Source organism: Eptatretus burgeri, chromosome 10, assembly GCF_056783735.1.
Source record: "Eptatretus burgeri isolate ZD-2024b chromosome 10, Ebu_testis_v1, whole genome shotgun sequence".
NCBI lineage: Eukaryota > Metazoa > Chordata > Myxini > Myxiniformes > Myxinidae > Eptatretus > Eptatretus burgeri.
Genome location: NC_140970.1, coordinates 36946398 through 36965676, shown reverse-complemented (window position 1 = coordinate 36965676; position 19279 = coordinate 36946398). Strand labels below are relative to the sequence as shown.

General features: G+C 46.8%; 1 protein-coding gene across 3 annotated transcripts in view; it reads left to right on the top strand.

Annotated features, from left to right (window-relative positions):
• Positions 1 to 8234, top strand: part of SPDL1 (spindle apparatus coiled-coil protein 1) — a 68685-nt gene extending 60451 nt beyond the window's left edge. For all 3 annotated transcript variants that reach the window (XM_085897884.1, XM_085897883.1, XM_085897882.1), the window contains exons 11-12: positions 6671 to 7010; positions 7294 to 8234. In XM_085897884.1, the coding sequence (XP_085754010.1) occupies positions 6671 to 7010; positions 7294 to 7441 (488 nt within the window). In that variant the 3' untranslated portion in view covers positions 7442 to 8234. The remainder of the gene's footprint in view (positions 1 to 6670; positions 7011 to 7293) is intronic.
• Positions 8235 to 19279: the final 11045 nt, after the last annotated feature.

The window sequence follows — 19279 nt, the reverse complement described above, 5'->3', positions numbered from 1 at the left end:
ACATTACGTATTGTACAAAGGACGTTTTGAGCATGCAGGGAGGGGCTGGGGGTGCTTTCCGTGTTCTTCGCGTGTGGAAGGAGGGGCTGGGGGCGCTCATGGTGATCACCACAGAATGAGGTGGGATTTTCCACAGGCTGTGGCATAGACCCGTCCCCATCAGATACATACCAATGGGAAAGAGGCTCGCATGAGATGGGAAGAAGTGATGTCTTGAGAGGGAGAAGAAGCTGAGGAGTGGATGGACAGAGATGCCAAAAAGCTTGTCTGGCGGGTGGCAGAGATGTGCGCAGTGTGTGAAAAGAGGGGGAAAAATTCTGTGTGCTGGAGGGCAGGAGGGAAGCCTAGAACACAACTTGGTTTGTGGGGAGTGGCTGGACATGAGGGATCAGCAGAAACGGAGTTGCTTGCTTTAAATGGACACCTCAGAAATGCAGTTGCACATCCCACCACCACTCCACTGCCATTTCCCCCATCCTCCGCCGCCCCCTCCCCGCAACCCCAGTACATTTGGACTGGTACAGCCCCATTGGGCTGTGTGAGGTGAGGGAGAGTCAATCTTACTTTTCTTTTCTTCCCAGTTCTTGTTGTCTTTTTCTTTTCCCCAGATTGAATGATGGCTATGTGTCCTTTTTGTAAATAATATTGTCATAAGAATATGTTCAATGGTTAAATCTGCTCTTATGTGCCCTGTGGCTTTCTTGCTTGTAAATACTTGCTTTTAAATGATTGCTTACTTGTGTGTGTGTGTGTGTGTGGAAATAAATAATTTTATAAATACACGACATGGCCAAAGGTATGCGGGCACCCCTTCTAATGAGTGGATTCCGCTATTTCAGCCACACCCATTGCTGACAGGTGTATAAAATCAAGCACACAGCCATGCAATCTCCATAGACAAACATTGACAGTAGAATGGTCCATACTGAAGAGCTCAGTGACTTTTAACCTGGCACCGTCATAGGATGCCACCTTTCCAACAAGTCACTTTTGTGCTGTATCGCGTGATTGGGTTTTCGTGTATCATGACTCGCCAACTCGGGTTGGCGTTGATGTACATCCAGTCGGGCAATAAAGCGGAGTTACTGCTACGCTCTCGCCCTCCATGTTCCGCTGCGCCTCGGACACCACATTTGGCTGACGAGGATGGTTGATCGACTCGTCACGGCGCACGGGCAGATGCCCGTTTTGGTTGGAGACGACTTCGAATTGTTTTCGGAACAGTTGGGGTGCTATTTCCACGCGAATTATGTGGTCGACGAGAGCAAACAAAAGTCGATCTTGCTCGCCTCGCTATCGGCGGAACATTATCGACTGCTGAGTGATTTGGTGGCGCCGGACAAGCCCAGTGGGGACGCGCTGTCATTTCAGGACATTGTGCAGAAGATGAAAGCACACATGGCGCCGGAGAAGTCATTACAGCTGGCTCGATACCAGTTCGATCGCCTCGCGAAAGGTACAAAGGAGTGCGTCGCTGATTTTGTGGTGCGGATGAAGCATTCTTCCATGGCCTGCAAGTTCACGGCAGAGGAGCTTCCGGCTCGGCTCAGAGATCGTTTTATTTCCGGTTTGCGAGATGCGAAAATGGTTTTGGCGGTTCTACGGCTGAAGGGTGAAGCCATTACATTTACCTCGGCGGTCGACACTGCTACAGCTGTCGAGCAGACTCTCAGAGATGTCCGGGCCATCACCGGCCGCGGCATGCCGGATGGTCCGGGGGCCCACGCGGTGTCGCGAGCGCCCCGGGACGCACGCACCACCTTCGGTGCGGGTCTGGGCCAGACGTCGCCGCACGAGCGGCGAGGTGACCCGCGGACGTGTTTGGGATGCGGAGGTCGACACCTGCACCGTGTGTGCCCGTTTAAAAACACCGTGTGTTTACGTTGTCACAAGGTGGGTCATCTGAAGCGTGTGTGCCGAGGGGCGTTGGCCACCGTTAAGGTCATGGACAGCGATGTGCGAGGCGACCTCGGCGACCCGGGGTGAAACCGGCAGCCGTTGATGGGACTGTTTTCAATTGGTCCTGCGGCAGCGCGCCCGATGACGGTGGAAGTCGAAGTGAACAAAACGCCGATCACGTTTCAGGTTGATACGGAAGCGGTGGTGTCGATCATCGGCGAACAGACTGCGCGTAGACTCAACGACCTGAAGCTTATCAGGTCCGACCTCACACTGTTCACGTACACCCGTGAGAAGATAACGCCAGTCGGGATGGCAGACGTGTCTGTAGTCCACCAAGGCCAGGTTGCCGCGCTTCCGTTGTACGTTGTGGGGGGAGGGTCCGTCTCTCCTTGGCCGAGAATGGCTGACCCGCATCAGGCGAGACTGGGCCGCCGTTCAACTTGTGCAACCCGTGCCGAGCCGATGGGATGATCAGTTGGAGAAGATTCTTCAAAGACATCAAGGTTTGTTTTGCGACGACCTTGGGATACTCAAGGGCGTGGAGGCAAAGCTCTTCCTGAAGGAGGGGGTGGTTCCTCGTTTTTGTAAACCACGACCGGTGCCGTATGCTCTGCGAGACAAGGTCAAGGGTGAACTGGATAGGCTGGAGGCCTGTGGAGTGATCGAACGGGTGTCGTACTCAGATTGGGCCACCCCGGTCGTCACGGTGCTGAAACGGAATGGAGACGTCCGATTGTGCGGGGACTTCAAGTCCATGGTTAACCCGGGGCTCAGCGTGGAGCAGTATCCACTGCCGTCAATCGATGAGATATATGCACGATTGGCGGGGAGTCAATACTTCACGAAGCTTAATTTGCGTGATGCATATTTTCACCTGCCGATGGATTCCAGGAGTAGTGACCTTTTGACAATCAACACGTGTCAAGGGCTCTATCGATATACCCGACTCTGTTTTGGGATTGCTGCAGCCCCGGCCTTGTGGCAGAAAGCCATGGATCAGGTTTGCATTGGCCTGCCCGCTCAAACCTACCTGGACGATGTGCTCATTGCGGGGAAAATGGCGGACGAGCATCTTGCGAACATTGCCCAAGTGCTGACGAAGCTAGAAGTGTGCGGCCTGCGCTTGAACAGAGACAAGTGCGCGTTCTTCAAGCAGCGCTTGGAATATCTCGGGCACATCATCACGCCGGAGGGGCTGTTGAAAGGCCATCGGAAGGTGGAGGCGATTCAGCACATGCCACCGCCTCGCGACAAGGAGCAGCTGCGCTCGTTCATTGGTATGGCACAGTATTACCAAAGGTTCGTGCGCGGGCTCAGCTCACAGCTTGCGCCGTTAACGCGGTTGCTCAGGAAAGACGAGCGCTGGGCCTGGGGGGGCCTGCACACCAGGTGGCGATCGATCGCGTCAAGCGGCTGCTCACAGAGGATATGGTCCTCGTGCACTACGAGCCTGCGCGTCCGCTCACAGAGGATATGGTCCTCGTGCACTACGAGCCTGCGCGTCCACTCTTATTGGCATGCGACAGCTCTGCATATGGCATCGGGACAGTGCTCTCCCACAGGATGGACGATGGTTCCGAGCGGCCTGTTTGTTTTGCATCCCGGACCCTGTCCGCAGCAGAGCGGGAATATGTCCAGATTGAGCGTGAGGCTCTCAGCCTCGTCTGGGGTGTGCGGAGGTTTCATCAATACCTGCTGAGGCGGCATTTCACTTTGCAGACGGATCACAAACTACTTCAATTCATCCTGAGACCCGAACGCGGGGTACCGGTGGTAGCGGCCGCGCGGATACAGCGGTGGTGTCTGTTTCTTGCTGCTTATGATTACGATATTCAGTTCCGGAGCACCGAAAAGCATGCTAACTGCGACGGGCTCTCGTGCTTGCCTTGCGCGGAGGGTCCAGCTGCGTCTGAGTCGGCCGACCGGGTTGATGTGCTCGCGCTGGGCCAGGTCCAAAGCGGGCCGATCACGGCCAAACAGGTCGCGGCGGAATCGGCTCATGATCCAGTGCTCGCCCGTGTCGTCCAGGCGATTTCTACGGGGAATTGGAGCGATCTACCTTCAACACCGGCATTTCAGCCTTTCGCGTCGCGCGCATCGGAGCTGTCGTTGGTCCAATGGTGCGTTATGTGGGGAATGAGGGCGGTGATCCCACCGAGGTTCAGGCAGCAGTGTTTGGAAGAACTGCATGTCAGTCACCTTGGCGTCGTGAAGACCAAGAGTGTTGCTCATAGCCTGTTGTGGTGGCCGGGGTTGGACAAAGACATTGAGCGTTGGTTAAGCGTTGCACCACGTGCCAAACAGATGCTGATAACCCGCGTCAAGCTTCGGGACTATGGCCTACCCCAGGCAGGGCCTGACAGAGGGTGCATGTGGCTTTTGCGGGGCCGGTTAATGGCAAAATGTTTTTGATTGTGATCGATGCATTCTCTAAATGGCCGGAGGTTGTAGTGATGCAGCATACATCAGCAAACATTACAGTAGAAAAACTGCGGACGATCTTTGCTAACAAAGGATTACCCGAGGTTCTGGTCTCTGATAACGGTCCGCAGTTCATCGCAGGTGTATTTGATGAGTTTATGCGTCAAAATGGTATTCGACATCTGAGGTCCGCACCGTGTATCATCCTGCGACAAATGGGTAGGCGGAGTCGTTTGTTAAGATGTTGAAACGGGCTTTGTGCAGGGAGGGGGTGTTGCACCTGTGCAGACAGTGGTCAATGTCTTTTTGCTCCAATACAGGAATGCGATTCATCCTGTCACGGGCGATTCTCCTGCCATTCGTCTCTATGGACGGGCATTGCGGTCCAGACTGGATTTGCTGCGACCTGGAGGGTCAGTGAGTGGGGCGGTGTCGCACCCGACGCTGCTGCGCGGTTTTGATGTGGGACAGCGGGTAATGGTGCGCTATTATTTCCACGGTTCCAAATGGGTGCCGGCTGTGGTCTCTGTGGTACTGGGGCTAGCGAATTGCATGGTGCGGACTGAGGGTGGGGAGGTGGGGAAGCGGCACGTGGACCAAATGCATGATTGCTGTTCAGCGTCACCCCCCCCCCGTGCCGAGCGATGTGGGACCCCCACCTGTGATGTCGCCGTGGCCAGACGTTGTATCGCCAGGGCCGGACGTGTCTACGCCCGTGGGGTGTTCACCTGATTCAGTCTTGCTCGAGGACGACGAGCAAGCTTGTCGGCCAGGGGCGGTTGTTGTTGCGGATGGGGCAAGTCCGGCGAGGGTGTCACCTCGACCGAGCCGGGAGGCGTCTGAGCTTTAGCCGTCTGGCGGCGCTGCCCGGCCGAGGCGGGTCAGGAGACTACCGCGGTACTTGGAGGATTTTGAATGTTGATTGGTTTCATTTGGTCATGTTTATAATTGTCATTTCATCATTTGAATTGTCATTTTACAAGGGGAGGAGTGTGCTGTATCGCGTGATTGGGTTTTCGTGTATCATGATTCGCCCGCTAGGGGAGGCGTTGATGTACATCCTGTCGGGCAATAAAGCGGAGTTACTGCTACGCTCTCGCTACAGACTACATATATTTATAATGTTTGTTCTATCCTGTTCATTCATTACTAAATTAATAATTGTTGATTGTTATTTCAAATATGTCTCGGTTGTCCTTTTCCTTCATTGGTCCAACACAGTGTACAAGCATAGTGAGACAGGAAGTTGTACCCCACGTGACTTGCTCTGTTAGCTGGTGCTGCACCGATCTATTCCGCTTGATAGAAGATTATCAACTGCGGCGCCAAGGGTGTGGCCTCGAGTTAGGTTGCTGTGCCAACAGAAAGGTATCACGGAAACATCGAAGCCTAACCCTGCTATCCCGGTAGTCCACGTTAAGCAGCTATGGCTGTGTAAAAACTGCAGCCCGTTGGACCGCAGAGTTATCTGTGGTCGGCGGCCTCAGGACTGGGTGTTCCTGAGAAACTCGAATGCTTCCCCTCATGGCGAACCTCAAACCCTGGGGCTGTAACAGTATTTATAAAAGTCCTCACAGCTCCCATAGCTCTCACTCCCCCCCCTCCCAATATGATTAATAGTAAATATCATAATTTTAAACTTACTATGTACATTTACAAACCCCAGATATGTCCTTATCATCAGTGTTCAGAAGCACCAAAACTAGATACAGTCTTCTTCGGGGAAGTCTACCTGATACATCCAGCTCCCACGTAAATATTGCTGGCACAAGTTTTGTGTATTTTCACGTTGCGCAGATGTCCTTTGCTGAAAAGCTGGTCACCATTACTTGGTAATGACACACAGCAGCATCTTTCCAATTGCAGACATCCATTAAATATATCACCAAGCCTTCGTAATTCACAGGAGTCATTCTCAAGGTTCAAAGTCCTGGTAGCGATCTGTCAAAGGTTTGTGTAACACATGTTCCACTTGGGCCTTGCACCGGCCCACATGATCATGAATTTGCAGTACAGGTAGCTGCGTGTTCGGCGAGCTGAGAAAGTTCTCCAAGTCTTTTGTTGTGCATAGGCACAGTCCTTTCTCTCAGGTACTTTTCCAAATATTTTCAGCTTCTTCTGGAAGCTTTGTGAGTCATTTTAGGAAACAACCCTCATCATACACGATATACCTTATGGTACCGTTTCTAGGGGTTTCTGCATACTAGGATGGATTGCATCATTTTGAAAGCCATGTATTAGCAGTGAATTCTCATACCTTGTATTTACAAAAAGGTTTCAAAAAAAAAAACAAACAAAAGGAACTTTCTTTTTCTGCTAATCAACTGCACTTTGTTTTTATTTTCAGAAATGGATAAAGATGTGGTCAGGGGAAGTCGTAAAGAGTGTCTGCCCTTTCAACCAGAAGGAAATTCGACTGAAAACTTGCAGGTCTCTCCTCGTACTCTGCTCCAAGCTGGAGTTTTGAAAGCTTCTATGAATCGTGCAACTGTCAATGTCATTGATGTGCTGAGGCAACCCCAGACAACTGAGTCCAAGCAAAGCAAAATTGGGGTCGTCGCTGTTGCAGAGGAAGGACGCAACACCAAGGACCGTTTGTCACAGGACCTGAACCAGAACATCAAAAAGGGGGATGAGAAATCGTGCTCTGACTCAGAGTCCACTGCAATTCCAGCCAGACAACCCAGGTTTATGCAAATATCCATCTACAGTAGTACTATAAAGTTGTAGGGGGTTGGGGTGGTCATGCAACGGTGAAAACCTTTTATAATTGTTGGTTGTTATGGTCATTAACAACTTCTCAAGTACTACAGAATGTAGTTTTTCATATGCATCTCCTGAGGTGGAGACTCAGTTTTCATTAAGCAAATCACCATGTGGTCATGAGTGTTGTGATTGACAGTGATTTTAGTTGTGTTTAAACTTTCTGCATGTATAACACAGCTATGTTATTGTGTGTTTACTTTACAGGACACTTAAGGAAAAGCCAGAACAACCTGCAAAAGTTCTGGCAGCCGACAAGAGGCTACCAACCAACATGCCCAAAGACAAGGTGTTCAATGTTATCCATGTGGGTTCTCAGCCAACTGTAGCAGAGCGGCAATGTGCGCAGCAGTGAGGGCTGTGAGCAAACCTTGGCCAATGGCACAAATCACTTTCTCTGATTCCAGTATAACAAACTGAGCCAAGAGAGCTAAAATTGTTTTTAAAAATATGGATCGTTGTGTTGAGTGCTTCGAGGATGTTTTAAACCTGCAATGTTTTGTTATTCATTTGTGAACAATTTTTTTTTTTGCTTTTTAAATTTTTTTTATTTATTTATTATTTTTTGTGAACCCAACGATATTTGACTGTTTGGGTGCCTTGCAATTTGTTTTTGATTCATACATCCAAATCATCTTTGTCCACTGAAAAATGCCACAAACCTTCATATGCATTTCCTTGAGCCTTGCTTCTTTTTATTGTTTTTTTTTTAACTTCCTAATTCTTATTGCACTCCTCCCATTTTGTTTGTGCAATCAACTTACTTTGGAGTTGTATAAAAGATTTAGGCTTGTTGGAAACTTTTCTACTCGACTGTTTCATCCGCACTCAGCCTCATTTCAAAAAAGTCTGATAAGGTTATATCCAAGTTGGAGATGCAATTTCTCGTTTTCTATTTCATAGTGAGGTAGCACGAAGGAACCTGGATTGGCAAAAAAAAATTCCTTTTCTTTTGACACTGATACCAAGAGAAGGTTAACTTGCCAACAATTGACTGATTAGGAAAATGTGGGGAAGATTCTAGTGGTTCCCCTTTTCAAAATATTTCTGAGCTGAAAACATGATGTTCCAATGGCATGAGGAAACCTGGTTGGGAAAGTGACACTAGCTGGAAAATGCATGGAAAATAAATGTGCAGTTTCACTTAACTGGTGGTGGAGGGGGACGTTTTTGACTTCACCTCTTGACTTTTGTAGTGAGATACAAATGACAATGTTGATGAAGATTGATTGTGAGTAGTAATGGGATATTTCATTGACAGACTGGATGAAAGCAGATTTGGCCAAACAGGAAGGAGTAATACAGGACTTTCAAAATGATGTAATCTGTCCCAGATTGCTCAATGCACATGCGCAGAAACCCCTTGTAATAAGATCAATCGGGGTGACCTGGACGTGTATCATATGTGCCAGACGGATTGCAGCATGATTTGGCTCACAAAGCTCTTAGGGAAGCCAAAAATACTTGGAAACATCCAAAAAAATTTATCTTGCAGTCTGTACTGCAAAAACTCCCAACCATATGGGCCGTGAAAGGCCCGAAGGTTCGGAGACTGGCACGTTCTAACCAAACCTTCGTGCTTCTTACTACCGATGGAAAGGACATATCTGGACTTGTTGATATACCGGTTAAGTTTTCAATGATGATATTTACTATTAGGAGAAGGATGGAGGGGATGGGAGTGGGAGTTGTGTGGGCTGTGAGTGTCGTTACAAGTATATACAGTGCCGATAGTCTACACCCCCTTTCAAAATTTTCAACTTTTGTTGCCTCACAGCCTAGAATTAAATTGCATTCATTCAGACTTTTTTTTTCCCACCTTTTTTACACACCGTAACCCACAACTTCCAAGTGAAAAACAAGTTCTACAAAATTCAGAAAATTAATTGAAAATACAAAACTATAATATTGTTACGGTTGTGGAAATTCACAGAACACCATTCAGGCTTCCCAGAGATCAGTTATGTCGATAAGTGTGTGTTCAGATTAGATTTCCCCACCGATGTCGAAAGGGAATTACTGTATTCGTGTAACCGGGCTGTGATCTTTGAGTCGGCCATTATTCTTTTGCTATCTTTATTTTGGAACAACCACAACCACCTTCACCACAACCACCTTTTCCACAACCACCTTCTCCACAACCACCTTCTCCACAACTGCATCTCAACCACGCCATCCCCACCACAGCGCCAGCCACAACAACCACAAACACCTTCTCCACAACCGCCAACATCCCCACAGACAACAGCCTCCCCAACGAATAACATCTCTGCCACCCAGCGTGATGGTTACTCGACAAGAAAGAACGGAAACAACGGTAAAAAAAAACGTTGCTCAGGAGAAAAACAGCTACCACACTTCTAGGATTTTTCCCCTGCGTTCCGCGGGGGAGGGGCAGGGCGCCGGAGGGATAAAAAGGCGTGCTGAACGCCAAGCGAGGAGGTAGAAGGAGTTGTTGTGGAAGTTGTGGAGGTCTGGGAGTAGATTCGAGCTGCTATCGTTTGCAGTCTGGGAGTTGCGGTCTGGGAGTGCAGCGGAGTCTGTCAGCGAGTGGAAGGAGAGTCCCTCTGCTTGGTCTCTCTCGTTGGTCGACGGTGGAGCCGGAGAGGAGTGGCCAGCCAGATCGCCGTTGAAGGCACGGGTGGAGTCCAGCAGAGTGCGGACAGGGTCCCGAACCAGGGTCGCTCAGCGAGTCACCACGAGGGTGACAGGTAACCAGCCTGGCCTCTCGGAGCTCCTGCGGTCTCCACGGCTCCGTGAACTATAAAGACCCACGAGGTCCAGTTCTGCCCTTGCCTCTCCTGGGGTTTCTTTGAATGAATGTGGTGGTGCCGTGTCCATAAGTAGAGCTGTTAAGTGATTGTGTGTAAAGAAATAATAGAACGGTAGTAGTTCTTTTTCTTTTGTCGTGCTTGTATTACCTGCGTTGCTTTTGTTGACTGCATAATTGCATGCGTGTTTGCCTTGCATAATTGCATACGTGCATGCCTGCATACGTGCTTTGTGAATAAGTGTCCTTGTGTGAATGTTGACCTGTTCATTGCGTCCTTTCCCTCGATTGAGCTGCCGTATTGCATTCGGGATATTAGCTGGCTTTTAAATAGCCAATAAAGTAATCGGATCCGGCGGGGCTTGGCGATATACATCGCTCGGCAAATCGCGAACGGAGCGAGCTGCTTAAGCGGCTCGTTTCCAAGCAGGTCCCGTTGAGGTGTAAATCCCCAGCATTCTGTCTGCGCGCATAAGAAGGTAAATCGACAATTCGGCGATCGGACCCTGCCGCGCACGGACAGAATAGTTGGCTGATTTACGGTGTGATTAAAAACACACCCGTAGCTGGATTTCGGCGTTGATCCCAAAGCTGCGACTTGGTTTGCCACATCCGGTGGGCGTGTACGGCCGTGAATTACCTAAAAGCAGTCGCCGGCGCGGCGGGAAACTACAACAATATCTTCGTTGTATAAGTGTCCACCCTCCTCCCCCTCCTTCCCCGAGTTAACACTTTGTGGAAGCACCTTTGACAGCAATTACAGCTGTGAGTCTGTTGGGATAAGTCTCTACCGACTTTGCATACCTTTATTGGGTAATATTTTCCTTTTCTTCTGCACAAAACTGTTCAAGCTCAGTCAAGTTGCATGGGGAGCGTTTATAGACAGCAATCTTCAAGTCATGCCACAGATTTTTGATTGGATTCAGGTTGGGGCTCTCATTGGACTGCTCAAGGACATTTATCTTTTTGTTACTTAGCCACTCCAGTGTAGTTTTGGCTGTGTGCTTCAGGTCGTTGTCATGCTGAAAGGTGAATTTCCTTCCCAATTTCAGCTTTCTTGCAGAGGGCAGCAGGTTTTCCTCAAGGATTTTTCTGCATTTTGTTCCATCCATTTTCCCTTCTATCTTGACAGGTGCCCCAGTCCGTGCTGATGAGAAACATCCCCGTAACATGATGCTGCCACCTCCTTTGCTTCACAGTTGGGATGGTGTTCTTTGGGTAATGTGCTGTGTTTGGTTTGTGCCAAATGTCGCGTTTTGCATTTGGGCCAAAAAGTTTTGGTTTTGTCAGACCACAAAACTTTTTGCCACATGACTTCAGAATCTCCAGAGTGTTTTTTTGCACACCACAAACGAGACTCAAGGTGGGCTTTTTAAAGTAATGGCTTCCTTACCACACTTCCATACAGGCCACACTTGTGGAGTGCTTGGGATATTGTTACATGCACACAGTGACCAGTCTTTGCCATAAAGGCATGTAGCTCTTCCAAAGTTGTCATTGGCCTCTTGGTGGTGTTGTGGAATTTTCTTATTTGTTCGAGTAATTGACCTGGTGTAAATCCTGTTTCTCAATTTGTAAGAAACAATTAATTCACTGTCCACAACAAAAAGTACATTTCAGAGAACATTTATTCTTTCATGCTACCATGGAGTCCAAACCACTGAGATGGTAAACATCCACAATGATTTGCACTAAGCTAAGATTACATTTCCTGGCATTTATATGCTTTTGTGGGAGTGGAGGGGGGCTGATAAGCATTAGGCAAAATAATTCCAACTGAAATACGTGTCCACAAGGTGAAAGAGAATGACATAATCATGGCAAAAGTTGCAGTGTTATCAACCAGGTCACTTTGTTCCATAGCAAGACATTCCTTTTATCAACATTTAGGTCAAAAGACTCTTGGGTAAAGTGAAACATAACTGACAGCCAATTCGACTTATAGCATAAAAATTAAATTTATAAAGCACCAGCAACAATTATAATTGAGAGTGCATTAATATAATTTTTTTCTTCCACAATTCCCCCCTTTTTTCCTTATCAGGAATATTTGAATAATTATATTGCACATGATCACTATAACCCGTTCCTGGAGGAGAAAAGATATCCGTTACCCAAGTTCAATCAACAATGGCAGCGAGTGCTCATATCAGCAGAATGCTGGATGACGACCATCTCAATAGTGTCCCAGCCAGGTTAGTGAGTGTGTTTCCATTTAATTAATGGCCTGTTCATCAGCATGTGTCACAAATCGAAAAGACATGCTACCCGAAGTCAGAAGATAAGGAGGTCAGGGTGTAGATAGAGCAGCGCCCAAAGGGAAACGCAGTCGAGGCACTCTGAGCTGCAGAGAAGGTAGATCTTAGCAGGTACGAGCTTGGGCCCGACACTGGGTTGAAAGAGACGAAAAGGACTCGAGATGTGACCCAGAGATCCAGCTCCAGCAGAGTTTGGGGCCTCGTAGCAGCAGTTTGTGCAATCAGGTTTGATTCACCAAGTGAGCTGTGCACGTTGGATGCAGCCGCGATGGCTGCACGAACCCCACCCGCACCATTGAACACATGTTGCAGATGACTCGCCGTGTGGACCTTCAGGGCCTTTGTTGTGCATGGTGCAACCACGGCAAGTTCACGATGTATTTGCAGAGCAGCAATTTGTGAGTATGGTTGAGGACATTCCTCCAGGCGGGCACCACGCAACGGCGACGTGAAGACTTTGCCTTGCTGTGGTTTGACTTGTCCAATCTTCTCTTCAGTGGGTTTTTCTTTTTTTCTATCTCTTTAACATGCTCATCTTATCTCCTCAGGAAGGGGGTAGTTTCATGATCACGTGTTGAATGCCCAATCACCCAAATCTGGGTTCTCCCCATCGTCCAATCTTTCGGTGGAAGTTCTTCCAAAGCTTCATTAGGCGAAATCGTACATTGCATGGTTCAACTGCTCTCAACACTCCGAAACAAACAAAATCAGGGTTAAGCCTCGTTTAAACACCAATGAGGAAACGTCATGGGCTCATGTATTTCAATAAGATTGAAATAGCTTGCCTTCGCCTCATGCAAAGCAAACCCAACTGAGGGTAATCTCAGTTCCTTCCATAAAGCTTGGTACAAGTGTATATCTACCCTCAGGAGAGCCAGAAAACAACATCTTTCTCATCTCAAGTCTGAACTCTCAAACCTCTCTCCCTCCTCCAAATCCTGGTGGCATCTAATCAAATCTGTTTCTGGTGTATGTTCCACCTCAAATGGTTGCACTGCTGACGGCGCACATGAAAAGGCTGAATGCCTAAACTCGGTGTTTGCATCTAAATCTTGTGTGTGATATCGCTTTCTGTGCCAATCTTACCCAGTTGCACCCAGCGGTCCCTGGACTCTGAGTCCTTTTCTTCTGACAAAGTGGAGAGCTTGCTGTCAAACCTCTACTCAGATTCTGCAACCGGTCCAGATGGCTTCAGCCCACGTGTCATAAAAACCTGCTCCTCTGCTCTTGCTCACCCTCTTTCTGTTCTATTCACCCTCTCATTTGCTCAAGGTCATCTGCCATCTGCTTGGAAATCAGAAAACATTACTGCCCTGCATAAAAAGGTGCAAAAACAGATCCCTGCAACTGCAAACCAATCAGCCTTCTCCCAACCATCAGCAAGGTTATGGAATCCATCATCGCTTCAGACATTAAATCCTTCCTCTTCTCCAATGGCTTGATTTCCGATCATCAATTTGGTTTCAGACCAGGTCACTCTACCCTGGATATACTGCTTCTGCTCTCCCAACAATGGATGGAGGTCCTCAATGCCGGACGTGAAATCCGAGCCATATCCCTAGACATATCACGTGCTTTTGACATGGTCTGGCATCCTGCCCTGCTCACCAAACTCTCTTCCAATGGTATCCAAGGCCATCTCCACTCATGGCTCGCAGACTTCCTCTCCTGTCGCAACCAACGAGTGGCCCGAAATGGAGTTCTCTCATCCCCTCTTCCTGTCCAAGCTGGAGTTCTTCAAAGCAGCATCCTGGGCCCTGTTCTTTTTCTGGTTTTCATCAATGATCTCTCCGACTCTCTGGAAAATCCTCTTTATCTCTTTGGTGATGATTCCTCCCTCTACAACACCATCTGTCATCCCTCAGACCATGTCTCTCCGAAAGCACTGTTTGGACCCCCCTCCCCATCTACTTTCTCAACAATCCTCTGAAAGAAGTCCTTTCATTCAAGCTTCTGGGTCTCACTATTTGCCATGATCTTTCCTGGGAAAGCTACATTTCCAACCTGATCTCCAAAGCCAGTTGTCGACTGGGAATCCTCCATCGTGCAAAGTCCTTCCTTGGCCCGCCTGTGCTACTGACCACATACAAAGCTTTCGGCTGCAGCCTGATGGAGTACTGCTCTCCCCTCTGGGCTGTTGTACGTGTCTCCCACTTTTCTCGGCTTTACGCTGTGGAAACCAAGGCATTTAGGATTATTGTTCTATCCCGTGGTGAGGCTGAGTCTTTGCGCCTCTCACTCTCTCACTGCAGGCAGGTCGGTGGTCTTTCTGTCTTCTACCATCTCATCTCTGCTGTCGCCCCACCCCCCCCCCCTCCGCTCTGTCTGCGATATGCCCCACCCCCCGCCCACCCCCATATTTCCGCAGGGTGTTCAAGGTCCACCAGCAACCCCATTCTGGTAAAACTATCAAAATCACGAATCACTGCTCACTTTCACTCTTTCATTCCTCTTTTTCCCCACCTTTGGAAAAAAAACTCCCACACTCTCTTCAATCCCATTCTTCCCTCCAGGCCTTCAAAACAGCTGTTCACCACCTCCTCGTATCTACCTCCATCCAAAACCACGATCAAACTACCTTGGTTAATCCACCCCAACCCAACCTCCTTCAAATTCCCTGCTTTCCTTCCTGAAAGTCCCTGTAGTGTCCCTCTTGTCTCACCCATGTTCCCTGCCCCATCCCTCTCCCTGCCACAGATCTCCTGATGTCTCCGTTACCCACTGTTTTGTCCTCCCTCTCCCTCCCCTCTTGTCCCCTGCCCCCCCCCTTGTGCGCTAGGTCTAATTCGAACCTATACAATGTATACAACAAAAAACACCTGAGAGGTGAGTGCGCTAACTCTCCGAACACGTCTTTCTTTTTTTTTTCATTATTCCAAAAAGTAACCCTACCCTTACTTTTTTTACACTTATTTTTCCTAACATTTTTTTTTTGTACTAAGTAATAAATAAAGGATTTATTTTTTTTTAATCGTTTTTGAAAATATCACACGATGTGAAATTTCAGTTGTGGCTCAACTCCACGGTTGGACTTTGTAACCAAAGATGGTTGTTCACACTAGACATGAAGAACTGTGATTTTTGTTCTTCTCATGGCACTGCCTGCTCAGCTGGTATTGCAAACAGCATCTTGAAACCACAATGGCAGATAAAACCCCCGATTATAATTTTCCCCAGAATTATTTGCCATCAGCATGTTGTGATCTCTTAAGGAAAAGGTCCATGCTTTGCTTTTTCTTTTCCACTTTTTTTTGGTCAAATCCCACATGCAGGATTGTGTAAGTTTCTCTGATTGCTCCTCATTTCACCATTGCCTTGATATTGGACTGAAGTAATTGTTGGGAATGAATTGCATATGAAGAAAGGTAATGTGTGCATGGTAATGGTGATGTGTGTGCAGGATTCCTTTCGACCTGCATAAGGTGTGTGGTTTAACTTCTTCATCTCTTTACCATTTTAGGAACATACTTATTACAACGAGAAACTTTGCTTCCATCATTGCTGTCTAAGACTTGCCAGGCATCCTAATCAGACTAAAATTTGACACCGTCACTTGAGTCACAACCAAAGGACTTGGTTGAGTCAAATCCCTCTAAATTATATAAGTATTTAAGGATGCAAAGGGCTAAAGGCATGGTAATTGATCCATGCCAGACAGCTGGCAGGTAATGGCAAAAGATTAAAGTAGTATTTTGTGTCATTGATAACAGATAACCAGGTGAGAGCTTTAAGCCTACCATTTCAAAAATCATCTTCTATTCTTGTATACCCTCCATGAACACTATTTAGGCCTCCAGGGCATCGTGCTGGGCCTGAAGAGGGGTCTGGGTACTGCGTGTTTCACAATGTGGCAATTGCTGCGACCGATGCCGTCGAAAGGCTGCATCTCGACAGGTGAGCCAAATTGCCAATCAAACATTTGTAAACTGTTCTCTAAACTTGATATAAAATCTGATTTTTCAGGAACAGTTTTAGAATATCATGTTTGTTTTTGTTACTTCTGGAAATTCAGACGTATGACTATGTAGGTCTTTGCAGAGTTTTAGTCCTTGATGTGGACATTCACCATGGGCAGGGAGTGCAGAGGATCTTTGAGAAAGATTCCAGGTACCGACAAGTAAACTATATAAGGCCTGCAATTCCTTTTCTCTCAATGTATTTTTGAATAGGTCGGACAGATTTCAGGTGCCACATACTTATGCAGTGTACTAATTACCTCTGCCACCAAAGGTGAAGGAGGTTATATTTTCACCCCTCTCTGTCTGTTTGTTATTTGCAAAATCGAAGACTTTTTCAAGTACATTGGTTAGACGATTTTGTTATTCTGTTTGTCTGTCTGTTTATTGCCTACAGGTCACAATTTTAAACCTATCTTCATGACACTTCACCACATGGTAGAGTTTGTCGTAAGGAAGAAGCCGATTGTTTTTGAGGTCAAAAGGTCAACATAGACTAAAAGTTCAACATTGACCAGATTTCTAAAATCCTCAATTTTCATCCGATTGACTTGAAATTTGAAGAGGATTTATATTTCAGGTCAATGAACTCAACGAGCCAATTCTTCAATCGAGCCAATTATTTTTCAGTGATACTTCACCATTGAGAGATAGGGCTTAACTAATATAGCTCCTATAGCACGATATCTCAAAAAGTTGTGGACAGATTTAGATGAAACTTGGTGCACAGGTTGGGTGTGTGACCCCGACGAATTGCTTCAATTCTGATGGATCCAAATCCGGATCTGGATACGAGAACTATTTTATCTATAAAGTAATTATTCACCATTGAGAGACAGGGCCAAAAACAATACATAGCATGATATTTCAAAAATGTATTGAGCCTGATATGTTCTCGTGGATCATGCATTACGTGGTGGAGGTATGCGCTTCACCAAGTGCCCTTCTAGTTTTATTTCTGCCTTTGCTCCGCTCTGTTATTGCCAGTTAAGGTTTATGTGGTTTGAGCATCCTTGCATTCATGTTGTGCTTCAGCTTTAAAGGTTTTTTTTAACCTGAAGGTTTATTCACTACTGGTATTAACCATTTTGTTGTCATCCTGATGATGCCTTGAGACTAAAATAATGCTGTCCAATAATGGTGCTGATACTGTATAATTTTTACTACGCAAAACAGCTCAATAAACAGGACTTAAATCCAATCACACTATTTTGGACATCTAAAATACCGCTCGAAGGGCAGAGTTAACACATGACGATTCACCAATCAATATTAATTCACAAGGCCCTTTGTAGCCAAAGGCCCTCGACCGCTCACCCTCAGGATTGAGGATTGATTCACAAGGCTTCATCAGGACTGAATTCACAATTCACCACTGAATATATCAACAACACAATTGAAACATTCACTTAGTTTTAATTGTGTTGTTTAATATTTTGTATTGGCAGTTTACCGATCCTTTCGGTGGATTTTATATGTGAATTATTTGTTGAATGGACCTGATGTGCTTCCATGCAAGAAGCGGGGAGTTCCAGGATGGTTCCAGGTATGAAACACTCGCTCTCTACGGGAGAGTAATATCCCCTCCCTCTGGCGTGGGTCAGTAAAGCACTTGCACTGTGCCAAGTGTGCGGTGCAAAATTGTAAGTCATCTCCACAGCTCACTTGCGATATCCTCTGCTGCCACCACCGTGTCGTGCTATACGCTACACATCACAGTTGATGACAAACAAATATAGTGCTTTTCAGTTTTATTATATAGAAACAGTGAAAGATGTCTGGAATTTTAAACTGGAATGTGTAACTAATCCTCTTGGGATTAAAATCTCACTGCAATCCCATCAACACAACTTGGAATAAATCTACAATGCATCTGAGGGTGTATTGGTTGGATTTCGCTCGAGTCATTGGCCTCACTACTCCAGATTTTCGATTGTTATCCTCAATCCAATTCTTATCAGACACAGCCATACAGCATGCATGATGTATTGTCATGCTGGTATGAGGAATGATTATCACTGTAAAATTGCTCAAACCTACAGTTCCATGCTCTTAAACAAATTTTGGTAATATAGTATGTATTAATTACTTTGATGTTAAAGATACAACAGTGCCTTTCAAAAAGAATAGCCCATTATGTCCTGGTTTACTCCACTTCTATAATGCCCTCAATTATTCTCACCTTCATTGGTGGTCACCTGAGTAAGGTTTTTGGCCCAACTCTTTCAGGAACCTGCTGGCGAGGCCTGATGTTCAACCGGAACTGATTTTTGGTAGGAATTCGAAATTTGGCCATTCACCAATAACTCACTCACTCCTAATGAAAAACACCCAGCCTAACGTCTATATGATGGACGTTCCACTTTGTCATGCAACACTGCTGTCTACAAAACTCCAATCCGATTCTATATATTCAGGCCGGGAGTCAAACCCAGACTAAACAGCTCAAAGATAAGTATGCAATCTTTGCACCGTCCTGTTAGACTTCGTTGCATACTGCTACATTTGCCAAGTTCCAAATTCCTGCCTCTTCGTCTGCAAAACTTCCTTGATCGATCGTCACAGAGACAGACGGCTATAGTAGTAAGTGATGCCGTGAAGTGAATCTGATGGTGGTATATCTTCAGGCTCACTTCATTCATGTCATGGTTGAATGATTTCATTCCGGAGAAGCTCTCATTGATTATTTTGACGGGAACGTAAAACGTACGGATGCATCATGTTGAAGACAATTGAAATGAAACATTTTAGACAAATTTTACAGAATCAAATCCATGGCACTGTATCTGTAATGGAGTAAGAATTTCTTTTTTTTTATCATCATGTGTCACTTGCCCTTTTGTAATCTAAGAAAGCCTTTCACATAGAACATGTGAACCATTTGGTCACTTTGTTTCTAATGCAGAAACTGATGCCCAGAAAGCAAGCATACGTGAAGAGAGCAAGCCATGTAACCTGGTGTCAAGGACCCTCTTGTTGTTGTTTCGTATCCTATCCGACCAGTCGCTGCGAGTTGCATCATTTCAGGAAGCGCAGCTGTGCCGCTGATGCAGTGCCCCTGTTACCAGTAAGCTGGTACTCGTTTGGCCGACCTCGGAAGGATGACGGGCTGTGTCAACCCACCTGGTGTTATTTCAAAGGCTCGACAAGGGCTCAAACTCAAGACCATGAGATCTCAAGCCAGCCACTGTAACCGTTAAGCCAAAACC